The sequence below is a fragment of the Oncorhynchus tshawytscha genome, linkage group LG12 (genome assembly GCF_018296145.1).
Source record: "Oncorhynchus tshawytscha isolate Ot180627B linkage group LG12, Otsh_v2.0, whole genome shotgun sequence".
In the NCBI taxonomy this organism is placed as follows: Eukaryota; Metazoa; Chordata; class Actinopteri; order Salmoniformes; family Salmonidae; genus Oncorhynchus; species Oncorhynchus tshawytscha.
In genome coordinates this window covers 63,022,464-63,047,404 of record NC_056440.1, presented here as the reverse complement: position 1 = coordinate 63,047,404, position 24,941 = coordinate 63,022,464, and the positions used below count along the sequence as shown (strand labels likewise).

At 42.8% G+C, this 24,941-nt stretch overlaps 1 protein-coding gene across 1 annotated transcript; it reads left to right on the top strand.

Annotated features, from left to right (window-relative positions):
- The first annotated feature begins 494 nt into the window (after nt 1-494).
- Nucleotides 495-24,769, top strand: LOC112263640 (lysyl oxidase homolog 1). The gene is made up of 7 exons (XM_024440106.2): nt 495-2,039; nt 8,738-8,846; nt 10,040-10,177; nt 16,559-16,715; nt 17,008-17,103; nt 21,418-21,533; nt 22,968-24,769. Exons 1-7 carry the CDS (start codon nt 926-928, stop codon nt 22,972-22,974), a joined length of 1,737 nt encoding a protein of 578 aa, XP_024295874.1. The 5' UTR covers nt 495-925; the 3' UTR covers nt 22,975-24,769.
- The last annotated feature ends 172 nt before the right edge of the window (nt 24,770-24,941 follow it).

Here is a 24,941-nt window from a genome sequence, read left to right as displayed (position 1 = left end):
TTCAATGGCCGATCTGACTCAATCAAAGACGATCTGATCCCTCTGTGTTTCTCTGAAAGCTGTCCCTCACTCTCTCTCCTCTTCATCAATTCTCCAGTTTAAAGGAACCTGTTGCTCATTGTAACTGAACTGATCTGAGTGACTCTGTTACCAATTCCTTTCTAAAGTTATTTTTGTTACATTTATTTCCCATCTGTAGGTAGTTATGAAGTTAAAGGGTTTGCTAGACACCTGTGTGGGTGAATCCAGGCCATGTTCAACGCATCTCTGCTTGTTCAGGATGATAAAAGAATTTGGACAACGGAAAGTGAGCCGCGATATAAATCTGAGTGCCTTTGCAGATGGTGATGTTGACTCTGGAAGCCTTACAGAGCGAGTCCTGGCTCCTGCAGTCAGCCCAGGAAACCACTCTAGCACTAGGGCCATGTGGGACCTCTCCTTTTTTTTTAAAAAGCAGTTGAGAGTGCTTTTTTTCACAGCCCATTGTAAGCAATCAGAGAAGCAAATAGAAGGCTTCGGTCGAGGCACACAGGCAGGCACTCCTCTCCAGAAGGCTGAGTGAGAGCAATGCTCAGTCAACTGACAGTCACAGCGCAGCTAGACAGCCAGGAAGACAGGGCATTCTCTCACAGCACTAACAGACACTAGCACCACCAGCGGGGCCTCTGGAGCCCACTCCCCCCCTCCCGGAGATGACTGCTCCTGGACACAGACTGATCCTCAGCCTCTCTAGCCAGCTGTAAGGAGCAGCGAATGGACATAACCACTGGCATATCCTCCTGCTACCCTCTCCACACCCCCACCACGCGCTGCTCCATACCCCCAGAAAAGGATTCATGCTGTGTTGACATAGGCTACAGGTGGTTGGTCGTGTTTGAGCGGCTGTTTTCTCTGTGTGGTGGTGAGTTGAGGTGTGTTTAGTGTCATGATGCTGCTGCCTCTTGTTGTGATGAGCTTGGTGTGTGTACTACTGGGCTCCGGATGGGCCCAGGCCCAGGACCAGGCTGTGGGGCAGGATGGCGCTGCCACCCCCTGGAGACAAATGATCCAGTGGGAGAACAACGGCCGGAGGTTCAGTCTCCTCAACAGTGGAGCTGAGTACGTCCCTGCCGGAGCACAGGACCAGGAGAGAAGTCACAGAGTGGTGGTGGCTGACTCTCGCCCCCGAACCCCCCGCAGACCACAAGGTGGGAATGTACGCAGGCAGGCCCCCTCCAGGGGAGGCTCGGAGACCGTGAGAGGACAGGCCAGACATCCATTTGGCTTCGGACAGGTGCCCGACAACTGGCGCCAGGGCTCCGTGGGGACAGGCTCCACCAATCCCCGCTTCAGGCCATCCACTGGGTCCTCTTCGTCGTCCTCATCATCCTTCTCATCTTCCTACAACGTCCCTGTCCAACCCTACCCGCAATACCCCTTCCCTCAGCAGCCCTACCCCCTGCCCTATGATCCTAGTGTGGTGGAGGGAGCAGGTCGGGGCTACGCGGAGCCACCCTTCCAGAGGGCCACAGGTGGAGGCTATGATGCTGGTGGTGGAGGATACGGTGCTGGTGGTGGAGGATATGTTGGTGTCGGTGGAGGATACACTGGAGTCGGGTATGGAACGGGTGCTGGTCTGGCCCCTGTGGTTCCACGCTCCCCACAGGACTATGGTGAGGATGGCTACCGTTACTACCAGTCCTATGGCTACGGGCCCAACCCTGCCGTACCTGCCATGCCTGCTGTGCCAGCACGGGCTGCCCAGCCACCCTTTTCAGATGGCCTGGACCGCAGATACACACACAGCCTCTACAATGGAGGAGAAGATCCTGCTGCTGCTGCCGCTGCCGACACAGTGCCCGCTGCCCCAGACAGGACAGTGGCTGGCGCTCAGCCTCCAGTACGAAGTCCCCAGTACGAGCAGTTCCCCCCGTTCGGTAGGCCCCAGGTGCAGCCACAGCCTCCTTTCCTTCCGCCTGTGGTGCCAGGAAGAAACCCCAACACGGCTGTGGAGAACCCCAGTGTCAACGTCGGGAGTGTCTACCGGCCGGAACAGAGAGGTACGCGCAATTAACATGCACAAAGTCATTTAGTTCAGCGTCTTATGTCTTATAACAAAGCCAGCTCTTTGTCCACTGTCCAACCAAATGTTTTAAATCATCAGAATGTACAGTATTTTGTTTTGAGAGTATGAACGATTATCTGTATGTCGTCCAAAAGAAACAAGAGAGATTTGTCATCTTCTATTTAGTCAACTTTGTAGTCTGTTTGATGTGAGCAGTACAAGACAGTCATGCAAACCACGAAGAAACCACCAGATCCTAATGGCAGCGCACATGTGAAGTGGATTATGCACTTGTGGGGTCACATCCAAGCTTTTCCTCAGTTGAAGGAAAGAAAACAAGAAGGGAATGTGGCTGCTCTACTCTGCTCCTCTGCTATTTCCTGACAGCGGTGGACAGTGTGAGCCCAGGGGGAGCAGAACCCTTACCACCTGTCTCCCCAGCTATGTGCCTCTGCAGCTGGAGAAGTACACTGTTTTCTAGAGGTCTTTCATTTCACATCTCTCAGGCCCAAAACACAGTACAGGGAAATGTCTTTTTAAATAACCAGAATTGCATTGCTATTTACTGGCTCAAGTCTTTCAATTATAATTTGCCAAACAAAAGCAAACTCTACTGAAGGACAGTTCATCTTTCCCCCTCACTCAGAGGGGTTATTGAAACCAGGTGTTGAGAAAGGCCTGCCAATGTGGTGAGCGCACACACAGGACTCACTGTGTCATAGCTTGGGGAGTAATAGTCTGCTGAAAATGGCTTGGCTCTTGGGGAGGTCTGGGTGTAGAACCTGGGAATAGAGATTACCTCGGTGTTGGGGCTGGCTGGAGGAGGGTGACTGGGGCCTGGGTGAGCTGGATGGGAGAGAGGGGGGTGCTGCCTGTACCACTACCAGAGAGAGAGAGAGGGGAGGAGGGGGTGCTGCCTGTACCACTACCAGAGAGAGAGGGGGGAGGAGGGGGTGCTGCCTGTACCACTACCAGAGAGAGAGGGGGGAGGAGGGGGTTGCTGCCTGTACCACTACCAGAGAGAGAGAGAGAGGAGGAGGGGGTGCTGCTTGTACCACTACCAGAGAGAGAGGGGGAGGGGGTGCTGCCTGTACCACTACCAGAGAGAGAGAGGGGAGGAGGGGGGTGCTGCCTGTACCACTACCAGAGAGAGAGAGAGGAGGAGGGGGCTGCTGCCTGTACTACTACCAGAGAGAGAGAGGGGAGGAGGGGGTGCTGCCTGTACCACTACGAGAGAGAGAGAGAGGAGGAGGGGCTGCTGCCTGTACTACTACCAGAGAGAGAGAGGGGAGGAGGGGGTGCTGCCTGTACCACTACCAGAGAGAGAGAGAGAGGAGGAGGGGGTGCTGCCTGTACCACTACCAGAGAGAGAGAGAGAGAGGGGAGGAGGGGGATGCTGCCTGTACCACTACCAGAGAGAGAGAGAGAGGAGGAGGGGGTGCTGCCTGTACCACTACCAGAGAGAGAGAGAGAGGAGGAGGGGGTGCTGCCTGTACCACTACCAGAGAGAGAGAGAGAGGAGGAGGGGGATGCTCCTGTACCACTACCAGAGAGAGAGAGAGAGGAGGAGGGGGTGCTGCCTGTACCACTACCAGAGAGAGAGAGAGAGAGGAGGAGGGGGTGCTGCCTGTACCACTACCAGAGAGAGAGAGAGGGGAGGAGGGGGTGCTGCCTGTACCACTACCAGAGAGAGAGAGAGAGAGGAGGGGGGTGCTGCCTGTACCACTACCAGAGAGAGAGAGAGGAGGAGGGGGTGCTGCCTGTACCACTACCAGAGAGAGAGAGAGGAGGAGGGGGGTGCTCCTGTACCACTACCAGAGAGAGAGAGGAGGAGGGGGAACGGAGAAGTGGAAAGTCCCTGTTTCACATGGTCCATTGCCTCAGGAAATCAAACAAATATTTAGTATGAGCTGGGGTGAAGAGGGAGGGAGCATCAATGAGCTGCTCTTAAACATGCAGTGGCCCAGCCAACATGCCCAGTAGTCGTTTTGTAATTCAAGACACACAATTTCTTGAAAACCAAGGGTAATTGATAGACTCTGTTCTGAGAGCCAATCACAGGGCTGGGTTAGGGAGTATGGTGAGGGTAAGGGGTGGACACCGACTTTATTATTGGAGCCCAAAGTTATCAATGTGGAAAACATTTATTTAGAGTAACTGAAGCCGTGTGGCGTAAAGTGACGCAATTGCACACACGTGTGTGGGAGTTTTCTCTGTTCTAGCTGCTAGGAGCCTCCATGGCCTGAGGAGCTGGGACATCAGATGGGGTACTCTCCTCTGGTTGGGAGCATGGAAGACTGACTTACACATATCTCTATTCCTCTGCCTGGCCAGGCTGTGCATGAGGCTCTTTAATGTGCCATGTGCTTCAGTTCCATAACTCAGTCTCACTCATTCTTCTCTGTCCAAGACACAGCCAACATGTGTGCAGATGCCTCAGCTTTCTCACACACCATTTAATCCATGTGATAGAAGTTCCTCCAGTGGGCCGACAGTCAATCGAAGTGAAGTCTGCAAGGGATTCCAATTTAACTGACATACCTTCAAATGTGGAGACCGGTTCGCTTTGTTCCCACTCAAATGAATAGGACTCAAATCAAAGACCGATTAGATACAGAATTATTGAGGGTCACATTTTAGATGCTCTACACATGGTCATACTGTCAACAAACTATCTGCTTGCTTAGGTTACAGTTAGGGCTAGGTTTAGAATAAGGGTTAGGGCTAGGGTTAGGGTAATGGTTAGGTTTAGGTTTAGGATAAGGGTTACGTTTCGGATTAGGGTTAATAGATAGTCAGTTGAAATGTTAGTGATAGTCTGTAGAGCATCTACACATGGACTATCCAAAGTCCACTGGGCACAGACATCAGTTCAATGTCTAGTTTTGATTTATATTTGGTTGAGTTGTCAACTAACATGAAACAACGTTGATTCAACCAGTTTTTGCCCAGTGGGAAGTGTTAATGTATTGACTTGTCAATAGAGATAAGTAGTAACTTGTCTTGTTTATTGCCAAATGGCCTTAATGGGAACAAGATAAATGAGGGATGTGGAAAGAGCCTGTGTTGGTGTGTTGCAATAGGCTCGGACTTGTCTTGTTCACGGAGAGCTGTGACTGCAACCGTGACAGCACTATTATATTGCACTCTATTCTCTCACCACTCTTAAGCTCTCACGTATTCTCACATGCACCCACTCTAATGAAAGAGCTGTTCTCAAAAAATAAATGACATGCCATTGACTTCGTAAAAGGGATGTGTTTATATGTTGTGTATTGTACACTTTCAGGGAAAGACATTATTAAAGAACTGGCTAAATCCAACATCTTTTCTCTAGTGCCCCACTATGATACAGTATGTACAGCCTTGTCAAATGCTTTCGAGGGCTGATCAGCCTTTGGTTCAGACACACTATATCCCTCTGAAAAATACCCAATTTCCAGTTACCGGAGATTAGGGGGCTAAAGAACAAAGGCTTTGCCGAAAGATGAGGGAGCCGAGTCCGCTGCTGGATGGAAAACCTCTGCATTTCACACAGGCCTTACAGTGTTTACATGGTCTGCCCCAGGAAGCTTCCCGTGGCCTGTAAGTCTGCTTCAGAGAGAGAGATGACAAATAGGATGTGTACACAGTGCTGGGAAAGACAGAACCCTCACTTGAACCTGTGTCTAAACTGGGGAAGGCTCACCTGGACGGTAAACAGGCAGAGGAGATAGGACGCTTTCTCTGTAGAATTCCTATAAACAAACTGTATCCAAGGCCTGCTGTAAACAACCGCGATGACAGAGCGAGGATACAAAAGCGCAACGCTAAATATCATGTCCCCGTATGGCTTTAGTTGTTTTACTGTTTTGTCAATTTGGCTGGGACCAAAATGAAGCAGATGGTAGTTTTTGAATGGTACCAGAGGTCAAAACTTGGGATTGACTTTATGTTGCTCCAACTGGTTCACATTTAAGTGGATGTCTGGCCTTTGAGGTTGAGGTAAAGGGGGAAGGAAGGGGGTGGTGATAAGGTATCCCAGTGACCCTTTCTGGCATGCCCTTTACTGGAAATGGGACACACATTGGCTCTGACAACTCAGGCCTGCTTTTTTATTTATTCTTCTGTTTTCTCTGACAGAGTCGATCACTGGCCCAGTTTAGGAACAGCAGGGTGTGAGATCATTGTTGTTTTACCTTAGCATGCTGCTCTGTCTCTCTTTCTCTCTCCCTCCATCTCGCTCATTTTCTTGCATTAATGTGAAATAGCTTTCAATTTTTGATTACTAGGAGCCTACAGCAAATATGAAATATGAACGTTGGCTACTGTAGCAGAACAGAATTGCAAGTCTAGTTGAGGAAGTTGATTCTCTAATGCTTCTCATTATCCCCTCCAGATATGAATAGTCTGAATGTATTTTTCATGCCAAAGGTTAACATGGAATGACAGGTGCAAATTAGGATTAGTGTCATGAAACATCACATCATATAAAGAGGCCCCAGCGTTTTAGCATCATTTTTTCCCTACGTGTACCAACCATGTTTTCACTTTCACATTCAGCTTCTAGGGAATAATTTTTTACAGAATGAATGACGCATTCATGTAGACTCCATTTTATTTCTCTTGGCATGATTAGCTTTTTTGTGTACACTAAGATCCTGCTGAGATGATCATCTGGAATGTACTGTAATTAGTGATTCCTGACTGCTGACCACAGGGCCCACCTATCTGAATGTGCCACCATATGTAACCTGTGGTCATAACTCTACACTAAATCTTCGGTCCATCTTTAAATGACTTTCACCTTCTAAAGGCTTCATAAAGCCTTCATAAGCGCTACATAAAATGATCACCATTGTCAACATTGACATAACCCACTATGTGGAATATGATGTAATCATGCTTTATACAGGGTGACATGTTGTGCTGAAGGATGGCACACACTATAAAGTGATGTCATGTTAGTCACATTACACCTAATCTCATTCCCTGTGTTTAACACTTTTTTGGTTACAACCTAATCCCATATGTGTTATTTCATAGTTTTGATGTCTTAACTATTACTATTACTATTATTCGACAATGTAGAAAATAGTACAAAGAAATAGAAACCCTTGAATGAGTAGGTGTGTCCAAACTTTTGACTGGTACTATATATATATATATATATATATATATATACACACAAACAAAATAAATGGGGGATTGGAAATGATGCAGACAATTACATTAATGGAAGCCACAATCTATCTGCAATATTAAAGATGATTTACCTTCTAAAATCTTAATTTGCACACGTCATGTAGCCTAGCCCATAGCCTTATATGTTTTGTATCACAAGGTTTGAATCACAACTAAAGTGGCCAAAGTTGCGAGTGTTAGGAAAGTGGCGGGTGTTAGGAAGCGCGGTTTGGCGGGTCATGTTTTGGAGGACGCATGACTCAACCTTCACCTCCCGAGCCTGTTGGGGCATTGCAGCGGTGAGAGGAGAAAAAGGGGGTCAAATACAACAAACATTTAAACATATAGCCCAACGTTTGTATCACAACTAAAGTTGCATAAATAACTCTAAATGAAGCAGATAGAAGGACGTGTTTCTTTGTTAACCGTTCAACACAGAATAGAATGTGTGTGGTCCCTCAGAATCATTTGGAGAAAATATCCTTTCGCTGCCCAGCGGCATTTGAACTGATAATATGATCAGTGTCTCGTCAGCAACACTAAAAAAGTACTTCCATGTCACGGAATTTCAGAAATGTTTTAAATAAAAGTACCCAACGTAATAGTAGAAAAGTGTCAATAACCATTAACGATATATGAAAAATAATTGTCTAAACATGAACAATTAACAATCCGAAACCTGGAAAAACAAAAACAAAAACAAATGTTTTTTAAAGGCCCTACCAAAGTGTTCTGCTTGTGCATGACTGCACACATTCTTCTGCAGCACAGCATTTTGGGGAAAGTTGAGTTCAGGTCCAATATTGACTATGCACCCAAGAGGGAAAGAGGTTGGGCCATCCTAGAAATGTTTTAGTGAAATAATATATAACATTTAGCAGACGCTTTTATCCAAAGCGACTTACAGTCATTGGTGAATAAATGTTTGCGTATGGGTGGTCCTGGGAATCAAACCCAATATCCTGGCGTTGAAATGCTCTACCAAGAATGTATGACAGGTTTATAAATGCTTTGTGAAGCCTCAATTTAATATGATTTATAAGGCCTTTATTAAGCGGTGCTTATACCACCCTTTATAACGCACAAGTTTATGTCATATTTGACATAGCGGGTTATGTCACATTTGACATTGGTGGTTATGTCACGCAGTTATGCCACATTTATGAAGCGTTTATAAAGCATGAAATATGGTTATAAATGATTTGTAACACATGTATGTAGTGTTTAGGAAGGCTTTATAAGCTGCACATCATTAAAGGCGTGAACTTCTACTGCATCTGTATCAAAGTCCTTACAATAACACAACGCAGGGGAATGAAATATAGCTGATGGATGAGGAGGTGTAAAGCTGTGCTGTTTTATTTGAGGAATGACCTCACTGGTCGGTGCACCACAGCGATACTCTATATTCTGTCAAGGGAGGAAGCAGACCTGTAAAAGTTGACATTGGCATCAAGGTATTGATACTAACATGATTGAATCAATTGCTGTTGAAGGATACTATGTGTTGAGCCAAGTGTCTTGTTCTAGGTTTGCCAGACCTGGTTCCTGATCCCAACTATGTGCAGGCCTCCACGTATATCCAGAGGGCTCACATGTACTCTCTCCGCTGTGCTGCCGAGGAGAAATGCTTGGCAAGGTAAGAGACCATTTGAAACCTTTTAAGTGTTTTAATAAGTGTCTGTGTTTGCTTTGGATGAGGAGAACATACAATAACTTTGTTAGTAGTCACTCTGTTAGTAGTCACTCTGTTAGTAGTCACTCTGTTAGTAGTCACTCTTATCACCAATTTTTGTAAGCCAGTTGTCACATTCTGATGGACAATCAGTCTCCTCCAGTTAGAACAGATTGAAAGATTCCATGTGCCTATGGGTGAATATTAGCATGTTATGTCTCAGCTCCGGACTGTTTTATCTACCTGCTTAGTAAATGTACTCCTTATCTAAGCTGCAGTATATAAAGTTTGGAACCCAGTTCACAGTGCAACATCAATAACCTGAAATCTGTTCACCTAGGCCTGTCACTAAGGCTGCATTTATAAAATTTTGATATGTTGCCACTAATTGGTCTTTTGACCAATCAGATCATGTCTTTTGCCAATAATTGGGCAAAAGATCAGATTTGTGCTGCCTGTGTAAACGCAGCCTAAGGCTTGCCTATGTAACGTGGCCTGTCAGTAAACGGTTCTCTGAGTGGTTTGGTCTGCAGTCGCAGCACACATAATGGTCCTCTGACTTTGGCCCCAGGGTTAGATGGGTACGGTACAATTGCCCAGACTGCAGTGCATTTAAATGAAGGGGATGAACTTTGTTGTCCCACTGGCTCTCCTGTTTGCCCTCCTTCCTTTCTCAAGCACAGCCATTCCTCGAAGCACTCTCATATTCTGTCTGTGTTATCAGCAGTCATGGACAGATGGCCTTGTATAATGTGCTATACACTCCAATGTCAACAACAGCCATAAGATGAATTGCAAAGATTTTTACTGATACTTTGGAATGCAGGTTAATGTTAAAACAATTCTAAAATGTGTTCATACTGGACGTCTCTACACAGTGTATACCTGTCCACTTCAAAGCTTTCCTTGCTACAAAAGTGAAAACGTGTGCAGTAGGCTATGGAGATTAATCACAGTAATCTGTCATTATTTATTTAACATATTTTTTCCCTCTAGCTTTTCCAGACGCGCTCAATTCTGTCTTGTTGCAGGAACACATTGTGAGCCTTAGGTATCAGAAACTCACTGGGACAACCCTTGGGAGATGTGTTCTCTGTAGCCTTCTGTACTTTCCGTCGCTCATGGCTATTCCATACTTTGTGTTTGTCTTCCCACAGCACTGCCTACAGCGCTGAGACTACAGACTATGACGTCAGAGTCCTGCTTCGCTTCCCACAGAGGGTTAAGAACCAGGGGACGGCTGACTTCATGCCCAACCGACCTCGACACACCTGGGAGTGGCACAGCTGCCATCAGTAAGTAACCAGTGTTTCCCCAAACCCATACAGTATATGCTATTGGTTTATGATACTCAAATCAAATTGTATTTGTCACATGCACCGAATACAACAAGTGTAAACCTTACAGTGAAATGCTTACTTACAAGCACTTAACCAACAATGCAGTTTTAAGATAAATACAAAAAAAATAAAACATAATAGTAATAATTAAAGAGCAGTAGAAAAATAACAGTAGGGAGGCTATATACAGGGGGTATCGGTACAGAGTCAATGTGCGGGGGCACCGGTTAGTCGAGGTAATTGAGGTAATATATACATATAGGTAGAGTTATTAAAATGACTATGCATAGATAATAACAGAGAGTAGCAGCAGCATAAAAGAGGGGGCAATGCAAATAATCTGGGTAGCCATTTGATTAGATGTTCAGGTATCCCGCTCCTTGAAAGTGGCAGCTCTACTCTTTAGCTCAGTGTGGATGTTGCCTGTAATCCATGTTTTCTGGTTGGTGTTCGTACGTACAGTCCATGTGGGGACGATTTCATCGATGCACTTATTGATGAAGCCAGTGACTGATTTGGTGTACTCTTCATTGCCATTGGTAGAATCATAGAACATATTCCAGTCTGTGCTAGCAAAACAGTCCTGCTTCCTGCTTTAGTGCTTGTAAGCAGGAATCAGGAGAATAGAATTATGGTCAGATTTGCCAAATGGAGGGCGAGGGAGAGCTTTGTACCCGTCTCTGTGTATGGAGTAAAGGCGGTCTAGAGTTTTTTTTCCCTCTGGTTGCACATTTAACATGCTGGTTGAAATTAGGTAAAACGGATTTAAGTTTCCCTGCATTGAAGTCCCCGGCCACTAGGAGCGCCGCTTCTGGATGAGCGTTTTCCTGTTTTGTTATGGCCTTATACAGCTCATTGAGTGCAGTCTTGGTGCCAGCATCGGTTTGTGGTGGTAAATAGACAGCTACGAAGAATATACTGTAGATGAAAACTCTCTAGGTAGATAGTGTGGTCTACAGCTTATCATGAGATACTCTACTTTAGGCAAGCAAAACCTTGATACTTCCTTAGATATCGTGCACCAGCTGTTGTTTACAACTATACACCCCTTGTCTTACCAGAGGCTGGTGTTCTATCCAGCCGGTACAGTGTATAACCCGCCAGCTGTATGTTATTCATGTCGTCGTTAAGCCACAACTCGGTGAAACAGAAGATATTACAGTTTTTAATGTCCAGTTGGTAGGATATACGTGCTTTTAGTTTGTCCATTTTATTTTCCAGCGATTGTACATTGGCCAATAGGACAGATGGCAAAGGCAGATTAGCCACTCGTCACTGGATCCTCACAAGGCACCCTGATCTCCTTCGCCGAAACCTCAGTCACTTTCTCCTGCAAATGACGGGGATGAGCGCCTGTTCGGGTGTCTGGAGTAAATCCCTCTCGGCTGGCACATTAAAGAAAAATGATTTGTCCAATTCCAGGGGAGTAATCGCTGTTCTGATGTCCAGAAGCTCTTTTCGGTCATAAGAGACGGTAGCAGCAACATTAAGTACAAAATAAGTTACAAACAATGCGAAAAAACAAACAAAATAGCACGGTTGGTTAAGAGCCCATAAAACAGCAGCCATCCTCTCCGGCGCCAATGTACACAACCTTGCTATGGTAAAAACGGTAAGATCCTTGCTCTACAGGGTTAATCGGATTTGTTGTTAAATGTGACATTTAAAGTTGGCTGTTTAGCTCTTTCGTTTTGTGTTAGTTTGGTTAGCTGAGGTCAGTGCGTTCACATTTGCTCTTTTTGGTGCAATCATGACTTCACTTCATACTGTATGTCATGACATCACTGATATGTTTGGACACCCTCTGCCCTGCCCTTCCTCTATGACCTTGCGTTCCACAATGGTTTTATTGGTCACAGTATGTCTGTGTTCCTTGGGTTTGTGAAACAAGTTTCAGGCTGTACTTACTGTCCTCAGCTCTATGGAATGTTGACTGCCCATTAGCAGATTGGCAATGTTGCCTGGTGACATCACTGTTCGTTTATACATTGGTTTCCAGGGCGGGAGTTAGCCAATGCAACAGCTCGATTTGACTGGCCAATGGAAATGGAATAGAATCCATAAATGTTCCTGTCAATCTGTTCCCTGGCATCATAGGCCTGGTGCCTGGTATTATATGATGACATTAATTTGTGTTAGTGGAAAAGCACAGAACACAGTAACAAGTGTGCTTGTTTGAGAAAAGAACAACTCTTTGCCAAATCAACTTCACTGTCTTACATTTTTCCCCCCAATGGAATATTTGAATACAATGAGTAGTCAGTATATGACCCCTTAATCCATCTATATTTTAATTTGTGTATTGAGCAAATGTTATACAGTACAGAAAGTTTAGGATAAAACCTTAGAATCAGTGTTTTATGGAGACAAACAGATAGCATGAACTCGGTTTAATTTAAATAATTTAAAAAATGTAAACCTCAATATAACATTTCTGTCCATTTACACAATAGAGTGATCAATTATGATCAAACAGTGCAATGGATGTACGCAGTTAATATCCAGATTATGTACAGTGCCTTCAGAAAGTATTCAGACCCCTTGAAAGTTACAGCATCATCCTAAAATATGTTTTTTTCTTCATCAATCTACACATAATCTACACACAATAACCCATAATGACAAAGCAAAAAAAGTTTTTTATAGAAATGTTTACTAATTTATAAAAAATAAATAAAAAATAAGAATTATCACATTTACATAAGTATTTAGATCCTTTACTCAGTACTTTGTTGAAGCACCTTTGGCAGCGATTACAGCCTCGAGTCTTCTTGGCTGTGACACTACAAGCATGGCACACCTGTTTTTGGGGAGTTTCTCCCATTCTTCTCTGCAGGTCCTCTCAAGCTCTGTCAGGTTGGATGGGGAGTGTTGTTGCACAGCTATTTTCAGGTCTCTGCAGACATGTTCGATCAGGTTCAAGTCCGGTCTCTGGCTGGGCATTCAGAGACTTTTCCCAAAGCCACTCCTGTTTTGTCTTGGCTGTGTGCCTAGGGTCATTGTCCTGTTGGAAGGTGAACCTTCGCCCCAGTCTGAGGTCCTGAGCGCTCTGGAGCAGGTTTTCATCAAGGATCTCGCTGTACTTTGCTCCGTTCATCTTTACCTCGATCCTGACTAGTCTCACAGTCCCTGCCCCTGAAAAACACACACACAGCATGATGCTGCCACCACCATGATTCACCATAGGGATGGTGCCAGGTTTCCTCCCAGCCGTGACACTTGGCATTCAGGCCAAAGAGTTGAATATTGGTATCATCATACCAGATAATCTTGTTTCTCATGGTCTGAGTCTTTAGGTGCCTTTTGGAAAACTCCAAGCTGGCTGTCATGTGCCTTTTACTGAGGAGTGGCTTCTGTCTGGCCACACTACCATAAAGGCCTGATTAGTGGAGTGCTGCAGACATGGTTGTCCTTCTGGAAGGTTATCCCAACTCCACAGAGGAACTCTACCCTTCCCCAGATCTGTGCCTCAACACAATCCGACCTCATGACTTGGTATTTGCTCTGACATGCAATGTCAACTGTGGAACCTTACACAGACAGGTCTGTGCCTTTCCAAATCATGTCCAATCAATTGAATTTACCACAGGTGGACTCCAATCAAGTTGTAGAAGCATCTCAAGAATGATCAATGGAAACAGGATGCACCTGAGCTCAATTTCGAGTCTCATAGCAAAGGGTCGGAATACTATTGTAAATTTCAATTTTATTTTTTCATACATTTGCAAACATTTCTAAAAACCTGTTTTCACTTTGGCATTATGGGTTATTGTGTGTTGATTTATTTAAAATCCATTTTAGAATAAGGCTGTAACGTGACAAAATGTGGAGAAACTAAAGGGGTCTGAATACTTTCCAAATGCACTATTACATGCAGATATTCCGATTATGCTCCTCTTTTCTTCTCTTTATGGTGAACACAAGCATTACCTCTAAGGTCAAAGGCCATGGCTACTGTTTGCCCAGGCGTTATGTGATACATTTCTGGGCTTCCTGTAATCTGGTTGGACTGTATGGAATGCAAACACCATCCACTAAATATTTCCCCCCCTTCTCATGCCTGGCCTCCTGGACGTCTTTGTATTGCATTTTAACACAACTGGAAAATTACTTGTGGTTATAAAGTGCAAAGTGGGATTGGAATGTTTTGTATGTTAGGATTACAAGCCAGGCTTATTCCAGCCTTCTCTCTGTGTCCTTCCAAAAGTTAATTCTCTCTAGTTGACATAGTCACAAGGGGAGATCCAGGATTACAAGGCAAGGGAAAGGGCCCTCCAGTCCAGACAGCTCTAGACCCAGTGTCTCCCTGTCTGTCCCACTCTCACAGAGAGATAACAATCTCAAGGCTTCCATCTAAATAAACATATTTCGCGGGAACAAAAATAATGCCCATATTTCAAACCCCCATTGCACTGAACACCCGCCTCCAAACCCCTGCCCATAGACACACACACACACACACACACACACACACACACACACACACACACACACACACACACACACACACACACACACACACACACACAAACACACACACACACACACCACATACAGAGGGTGTTTTGCAGAGAGCTACCCTCTCAGGATACCCAGTGTACAGCCCTTTCAATTCCTCTGTGTTTACAGATTCCCTCTGTAGTCGGTGCAGATTCCCCCTTAGAGAATCGCATGGTGTAGCTTTTAGCCTGCGGAAACACACTGTTACTCACCTGAGAGGAGCTGTTTACCATCTCCAACTGCTATGGAACGAATGACTTCTTCCATTTGTCACCTCCTCCATTGGTGGAAAGTACCCGTCTGCCTTTCCCTCCAAGCCTCCATTCAATATTTTAATGACTACGCCAGTAAAAAGTTGTAGCTATGTTAGAACAGGGAGCATGAGGTAAGGAGACTGGGTTATTATTTATACAGTCTGAGTCCTACTGACTGAACCAGCTCCAGCTCTTACCACACCTGCACTACATTCACCAAAACAAACACTGACATAATTCTTAGTGTCTGGAATCTGGAATGTGACTTTCAGTAAAAATAGCAAGAAAGGGTGATTAATTTCAAAAATTAAGATTAGGATACATTTAAGTGCATGTGAGATGAATAGGTTGACAAAGCACTGCAGCTTTTCAGCCATTCGACACTGTGTTCACAGTTCAGATGACATCTTCATAGGAAATCTAACTTGGCTGAAATACGAGGCCATTACTGTATCTGGGAATCGAGATGCAATATGTTTTACATTTGCCATGCTGCCATTTATTCCAAACAGCAGGAGACTAAATAGGACAGAGGATGTCTTCTTATTCACAGTGCAACACTATTTCTAATGCATATTTAAAGGAATCCCCCATGTATGTCACTTGTATTCTCAACCTTACAGTGTAGCGGTATCTGTCTGATTTATCTGAGTACCACAGTGTTAACAGTTCGTATGGAAAGGATATTCACAACATGCTGGTCTGCAGAGGGCAACAGTAAACAGCCAGCCCTCTCAGGTCACTGTCTGACACTTGGCATTGGTCCACATCCCAGCTACAAGATGGTGCACGGCTATTAGAGTAAATGATTTCAGATGGACCAGCACCAGCAGTGCACTGAGACACGGAGCGGTGTAGCTCATTTCACATTCTGAGGACATGATTTGTTCTCATGGGTAACTAGGCTAGCAGTGGCAAGATCCAGCATTCCAACACTGTTAAAGCTGTGTAAACACACACATCCACAAACGCACGGGCTGACAAAGACGCATTCACACACACACACACAACACGAATATATGCTCAATCCTTCACTTATCTTGCGGTAGTGATTAAAACTTTCCAGATTGATAGAAAGTAATTAACGAGACCTCAGACATCAATAGATTGTTAATGTCTTTCTTCATCAGTGCATGGTTGTAGGTATTAATTACATTCTAGTCTCCTTTGGTACGTTGTCATATGTTCAGTCAAGCTGCACCGAGTTGAAGTGTTGACAGGTGAGGGCAATGGGCTGTTCAAATAAACAAGCACACCTAATTTAAAGACTTTGGATGGTGGCCTGCAGTAAACAGTTGGCTCTGTGTTGGTTTACTGATTATCATATAATTATCCTTTATGCAAATTGAGCACATCTCTAGTATTGGTTGTTGTACCTGTCATTAACTGAATTTATAAATGTTAAAATTGGACTCTTCTTTGTTCCCCTGCTGACCACCCTGTGCCATGTCTCCTCTCTCTACTGCGCGACACACAGACGCTTTTTACCTGTCACAAATTCATTTTTATATCGTAAAAGTGGACATTCATTCCCCTCTTGTTGCACTACCGACCACCTATTTGCCCTTCTGTCTACCCACAGACACTACCACAGCATGGATGAGTTCAGCCACTATGACCTGCTGGAGGTCACCACAGGAAGAAAGGTGGCTGAGGGACACAAGGCCAGCTTCTGTCTGGAGGACACCACCTGTGACTTTGGTCACCTGAAGCGTTATGCCTGCACATCTCACACTCAGGTAGATACACCAACACATATCTCACTAAGGTAGATTTGCCAATAGACTTGGCATGGCATCATTCATTTGTCCGACGGCAAGTCGGTGTCATGGTCTTACAGCAGGTATCGCAACAAGGTATCATCATCTGAGTTCAGCGAGCAACCACAACGTCTCTTGTTTAACAGTTCTTCCACCCCACTCAGTCTTTCTATGAGTCAGAGATGGTGCAGAGGCACATCTCTCTGCTCCTGAGCCATAAGCATAGTCTGTTGATGTTCCACATGAATAACTCTCCTCTATGTTCCTCCAGGGTCTGAGTCCGGGCTGCTACGATACGTACAACGCTGATATTGATTGCCAGTGGATCGATATAACAGACATCCAACCTGGGAACTACATACTAAAGGTGAGACTAAGAGCAGAGGAAAGTTCTGATGTGTACTTGGTAATCTTCCAGGAAGGCGCCATTCCAAAGGCAACATTCCATAGCAAAAGGTGCGTCCAACCAGGTTACTGGGAAAATGTATCTGAAAGTTTTACATGTGGAAAGTTGTCTTAAGCTATAAAACATTAAAGTTCCTAGACTGTGGCTCATACCGATCTACTCGTTTTGACTGCAATTCAGTCCCATCACTCTCTGCCTGTCTGTGTTGACCTCATGTGTTTCAATGAGGGATGAATCTTAAATTGGGTTGCATGTCGTGGACAGTAATATTTGACATGTCTATATACAATATATATGATATTATAAATACCTCACATGCGACTCGTAGGAAGAATAAAGAATTAGCCTATTCAAATGTTTCTCTGACTCCATAAAGATAATTCAAATATACAAGCAAGCTTTAAGCAATGTGTTGACGTTGACTAGCAAGAATTGGTCTGAGAATTGTCTATATCAAAGGCAGGTATTTAATTAACATTGTACAATGAACGGGTTCACCTACAAGCCAGAAAGCTTAATTTACAAAGCATTGCCATGCGGTAGCAGAGAGAACAGTCCATGACTTGGGTGACTGGAGTCTTTGTCAATGTTTTGGGCATAGACTGGATACAGGATAAGAGAGAGATCAGGCATTTTATTCCATTTATAACATCTGAAGCCGTAACCTTTCAACCCGAAACCAACCACCATTGAGCAATCAAATGATACCAAGTTTACAGTAACCTGCACACTCCCAGGCCCAATCTCCACAGGGTGTCACAGTATATAAATGCTTGTATGGGGGATGACAGCAATGTAAAAAAAATATCTCAGTAATAAGAATTACTGAGATATTTTTGCATATAGTAATTCAGATTTCACCGTTATACAGATACAAGTAACCACAGAGATCATACATACATATAGATTGTATCAGAGTTATTCTCAGTGAACAGTAACCACAGAGATCATACATACATATAGATAGCATCAGAGTTATCCTCAGTGAACAGTAACCACAGAGATCATACATACATATAGATAGCATCAGAGTTATCCTCAGTGAACAGTAACCACAGAGATCATACAAACATATAGATTGTATCAGAGTTATCCTCAGTGAACAGTAACCACAGAGATCATACATACATATAGATAGCATCAGAGTTATTCTCAGTGAACAGTAACCACAGAGATCATACATACATATAGATAGCATCAGAGTTATCCTCAGTGAACAGTAACCACAGAGATCATACAAACATATAGATTGTATCAGAGTTATCCTCAGTGAACAGTAACCACAGAGATCATACATACATATAGATAGCATCAGAGTTATCCTCAGTGAACAGTAACCACAGAGATCATACATATATATATATATAGATAGCATCAGAGTTATCCTCAGTGAACAGTAACCACAGAGATCATACAAACATATAGATAGCATCAGAGTTATCCTCAGTGAACAGTAACCACAGAGATCATACATACATATAGATAGCATCAGAGTTATCCTCGGTGAACAGTAACCACAGAGATCATACATACATATAGATAGCATCAGAGTTATTCTCAGTGAACAGTAACCACAGAGATCATACATACATATAGATAGCATCAGAGTTATTCTCAGTGAACAGTAACCACAGAGATCATACATACATATAGATAGCATCAGAGTTATTCTCAGTGAACAGTAACCACAGAGATCATACATACATATAGATTGTATCAGAGTTATCCTCAGTGAACAGTAACCACAGAGATCATACATACATATAGATTGTATCAGAGTTATCCTCAGTGAACAGTAACCACAGAGATCATACATACATATAGATTGTATCAGAGTTATCCTCAGTGAACAGTAACCACAGAGATCATACATACATATAGATTGTATCAGAGTTATCCTCAGTGAACAGTAACCACAGAGATCATACATACATATAGATTGTATCAGAGTTATCCTCAGTGAACAGTAACCACAGAGATCATACATACATATAGATAGCATCAGAGTTATCCTCGGTGAACAGTAACCACAGAGATCATACATACATATAGATAGCATCAGAGTTATTCTCAGTGAACAGTAACCACAGAGATCATACATACATATAGATAGTATCAGAGTTATCCTCAGTGAAAAGTAACCACAGAGATCATACATACATATAGATAGCATCAGAGTTATCCTCAGTGAACAGTAACCACAGAGATCATACATACATATAGATTGTATCAGAGTTATCCTCAGTGAACAGTAACCACAGAGATCATACATACATATAGATAGCATCAGAGTTATCCTCAGTGAACAGTAACCACAGAGATCATACATACATATAGATAGCATCAGAGTTATCCTCAGTGAACAGTAACTACAGAGATCATACATACATATAGATAGCATCAGAGTTATCCTCAGTGAACAGTAACCACAGAGATCATACATACATATAGATTGTATCAGAGTTATCCTCAGTGAACAGTAACCACAGAGATCATACATACATATAGATAGCATCAGAGTTATCCTCAGTGAACAGTAACCACAGAGATCATACATACATATAGATTGTATCAGAGTTATTCTCAGTGAACAGTAACCACAGAGATCATACATACATATAGATTGTATCAGAGTTATCCTCAGTGAACAGTAACCACAGAGATCATACATACATATAGATTGTATCAGAGTTATCCTCAGTGAACAGTAACCACAGAGATCATACATACATATAGATTGTATCAGAGTTATTCTCAGTGAACAGTAACCACAGAGATCATACATACATATAGATAGCATCAGAGTTATCCTCAGTGAACAGTAACCACAGAGATCATACATACATATAGATTGTATCAGAGTTATTCTCAGTGAACAGTAACCACAGAGATCATACATACATATAGATAGCATCAGAGTTATCCTCAGTGAACAGTAACCACAGAGATCATACATACATATAGATAGCATCAGAGTTAGCCTCAGTGAACAGTAACCACAGAGATCATACATACATATAGATTGTATCAGAGTTATCCTCAGTGAACAGTAACCACAGAGATCATACATACATATAGATAGCATCAGAGTTATTCTCAGTGAACAGTAACCACAGAGATCATACATACATATAGATAGCATCAGAGTTATCCTCAGTGAACAGTAACCACAGAGATCATACATACATATAGATTGTATCAGAGTTATCCTCAGTGAACAGTAACCACAGAGATCATACATACATATAGATTGTATCAGAGTTATCCTCAGTGAACAGTAACCACAGAGATCATACATACATATAGATTGTATCAGAGTTATCCTCAGTGAACAGTAACCACAGAGATCATACATACATATAGATAGCATCAGAGTTATTCTCAGTGAACAGTAACTACAGAGATCATACATACATATAGATTGTATCAGAGTTATCCTCAGTGAACAGTAACCACAGAGATCATACATACATATAGATTGTATCAGAGTTATCCTCAGTGAACAGTAACCACAGAGATAATACATATATATAGATTGTATCAGAGTTATCCTCAGTGAACAGTAACCACAGAGATAATACATATATATAGATTGTATCAGAGTTATCCTCAGTGAACAGTAACCACAGAGATAATACATACATATAGATAGCATCAGAGTTATCCTCAGTGAACAGTAACCACAGAGATAATACATACATATAGATTGTATCAGAGTTATCCTCAGTGAACAGTAACCACAGAGATCATACATACATATAGATTGTATCAGAGTTATCCTCAGTGAACAGTAACCACAGAGATCATACATACATATAGATAGCATCAGAGTTATCCTCAGTGAACAAGTCTCAGACAGAAACCATACGTGGATACTATTGTATTATTCTATCACAATCAATATCAGGTGCTCTGGATACTGTAACAGAGATAACAGAGATACAACCTTGGCCCCTCAGAAGGGAAAGAGCTGACTAGTCCTTGGACATTGGCCTTTGTTCCTGGACCATTTGCCATGCAACTCCAGGTGTCAGAGAGCACATTAGCCTACAGCACACATATAGCTATCTTAATTCCTCATCAATTCCCCATTGACATCAACAGATGATTTAAGCAGCACTTCAAATGTTTTATTTACGCATACAGAATCTCAAGTCAAGATTCTCTGTCCGGTCTCTGCCAGAATTCCACTGATAAAAGAACTGTGTAAGTTATTGTTTTATTCCTACCTGCCTAGCTGTAGTGGTATCCTCCTCTGCCTCCTCTGCCTCTCAGCTCCAGGTCAACCCCAAGTACCTTATCTTGGAGTCTGACTTCACCAACAACGTGGTGAGGTGCAATATCCACTACACGGGACGCTTCGTCACAACAACCAACTGCAAGATATCTCAGTGAGTACAGCTACGTCTCTTTTATGACACTAGTCAAAAGACAAGCTCTCATTATTATGCCAAACTACCTGATATAATATTTTTTAGTTCATTACCTAATGATTCTGTGAATCACGTTCATCAATGTGACCAAGATGAATGATTACTGACTGTTTTATACTGCCTCTCAAAAGGAGCAGTAAGGCTATTGGGACTTTCAATGGGTTGATTAGGAAGTGCATTATTACACTCCGAATTACTGAAAAATCCATCTCTTTTTATGAAAGAGACTTAGCTTTAGAGCATACTTTATCTGAGCAATGAAAATGTACAAGTGAGGTAGTAAATCACCTCTAGTTCTATGGAGTATATAGGGAGTACACAGATAATTACATGGTGAGTGGGCTAAAGCATTCAGAAAACCAACTGACCCTTTATTTGACATTGGAATGATATAGAAACGTACAATGACAGTATATACCCTATGTGATTGTCTTAGTTGTGAATAACTAACAACAAACATGCTATTTCGTTTTTTTTTATTGTTTTGTTTCAAATGGTGTGTTTTTTGGGATGATTGATCAAGTCAAAGCTTAGGTTAGGTTTAAATGATAAACTCCAGCTCAATGTGACTTGGATTTAAATGGAAAAGCGCTGAGACTGGTGCAAAAACAATATGGTGGAAGAAAACTTGCTCTAACCCATGTTTACGCCGATTCAATGCTTTTTAACTTTAGTGGTACATATAAGAAGAACAGGGGCCGACTGGGACCAAAATTCGGCCCTGATACACCAGGCATTTTGTTCACTTGAGGCCCCCTCACCAACCCATTTTATTTCTTTAAGGCCCCCATTATTAGCCAGATAATGATGATTTTGCACAACAACAAAAAAGTTAGACAGGCCCACTGGGCTAAATATGCACCACCCCATCTGACATTTCGGTATGTCCGTTCCTAAAGAAGAATCAAGTTGGCTACTTAGCCAATTTTTTTCCCTGTTAGCTAGTGATAGCTAGTGACAGTAATGCACAAATTAGGCCTATTTGAAACTTACCCATCTCCTGGCAGCATTTACCCGCCCGGTTCAGTAGCTTTAAAACACTTCAAAAGCATGACAACCCCATTAAAATTCGATTTCTGTCCGATGTTTAGGGGAAAAATGAAACTGAACATAATTCATGATTGTTTTATTTTCTTTTAGTTCGTTTTGGTGTCAAAGATAATAGTTTTAGTTTTTCAAACAGGTTTATTAATTATTTTATTTCCGTTTCTAAGTCGTTTTTCATGATTTGTTTTCATTTTAGCTTCAGTTTAAGTTCACTATAATAACGTTGCCTCGGTCTACAGAAAGGGGCTTTAATAAGAATGTGTGGACAGGTAGGCTAACCTCTCTGTCTCTCTGTGTTATCAACACCCGCCTCATTGTGTTGTTTGTTCTGTGTCCATCCTGAAGGTCCTGATCGGACGTGGGAAGGCTGCCCTGCCAGGGTGAGTCCTCCAGGACAGTGCTGTTCCATTGAAATGTGAATGGAATTTGTTTTGTTATTGTTGTTGTTGTTGCTGTTGTTTTGTTTGTGCTGTTTTTGGTTTCCTGGACCCAGAGTGAACAAGGGTTCCAGTGGCACTGAAGAGAACATGGGGATATTTACACAAGCACACAAACTGAAAACCCACACCAAACTCATCACTCCAGTCTCCCACCGTCTCCATTGTTGTTTTCCTTCTATATTATCCATAACCTTCTCTCCCAGACCAACCCCACTGCTCGTATTTATACTCTGACAGCCTTAATGAGTCTTTTGTCCATGAAACAGTAAACATCTTGGACATTGTGAGTACGTTGCTCACAGCTGTGAGCGGAGTGGCTCGGTTTGGTTTGAAATAAGGTGTGAAATGGAGCTGGTGCTGAAATTAGTGGTCCCAGACGAGTCTGGGCTCAACTGCAATCCAGCAAAAAAAAAAAAATGGTGCATTCAACCACGCTGTCTGGGAGGAAGACATGGCAGCCCCAGCCAGTGACTCACTAGGACCATTATAGTGTTGTTCTTCTTCTCTCTGCCTCTTTGTGCCAGGTTTAAAACAATGTGATTCTCTGAGCACATCTACATAGTGTAATATTATCGAGAGACGAGAGAGAGGGGAGAAGCCAGGTCTTGTTAGTTTGCACACGTTAGTCTCCATCAAGTAGACACTCAACATAAAGAGGCTGTCAGAACCCAGAGCGTTACCGCCTCTAAATACCGTCAAAGTCAGTTTTCGTCCTCATCCTTCATTTTTGTGTTTGTCTCACAAGAAAACATAAAGCTTAGTTGGCAGAACTGCCATTTATTTTCAAGGAGGTGCTTTCCAGAATTAAACTTACATTGGAGTTTTCTTTTTCAACTACCAACACTGGTCAGATGCCAAATAGGTTATCTGTAGCTTTGTAAGAAGAATGTACATGACAATTAACCCACTGATGCATGGTTTTAGCTATAGAGAACTGTACTTGTTTTAATTGATTGTATTTTGATTCTTCTCTTCTTTAATGAAAGGGTCTTTAGTACTGTGTTTGAATTGTTGCTGTATTTGTGAAATTCCAGGAACTCATATATGGTTTTTTATACGAATCCAGAACATACTTTGGATTTGTTCAAATTGAGTGTGTTGCGGCAGAGGGTGACTGTAAAGAAGAAACTACTGTTGTAAAAACCTATCATTGTGATGCATTACACTAGTAGGTTTAGCTTGGCATTACAGACAGACAGAGTGCCGAAATGCCGCCTCTACCTACCTCTCAAAGAGTGAGCTATTTTTTCCAGTTGAGTGTACGGTTTCTATCAGACATCCCTGTGATGATGGCCCACTGTGGCCTCCCACACACTCCATTGCAACACACGCCTACAGTAAAACACTTAAGAGAAAGGATTTAGAAACATGAACAAATGCAAGAACAGGTCTAGTCTTGTATTCTGTTTATATACCATATTACACGTTAGCATGACCATTTTAAGATTGTACATAGTAGTCTATCAGTGCTGTCATTGACCAACACTTCTTTGTATTCTGGTTGCTCTTGATATTGTTTACCAAGACAGGTGGAAAGTATAATTAGGAGATTCTATTCAATCAATGGAATGACACTATTAGACTTGTGGATTATAGCAGGTATTATTAAATATATGAGTATATGTTGATTTGCTTGAGTTCTTCTGTTCTTGAACACCTGTCAAAAATGACATACCTAATAAAGACGTACATTTACACATCTCTCTATAATGTGTTTGGACTGACATGTGACTGTTGTTTACAGGCTGTAGTTACCGATGTGGTTTCTGTCACTGTGTTAAAAAAAAACACGTTTTTTTTTGTGGGATAATAACACAATAATGGAGAAAAAAATGTGTTCAAGCACGAGACAAACATTAGAGCAAACTTCAATGCTGGA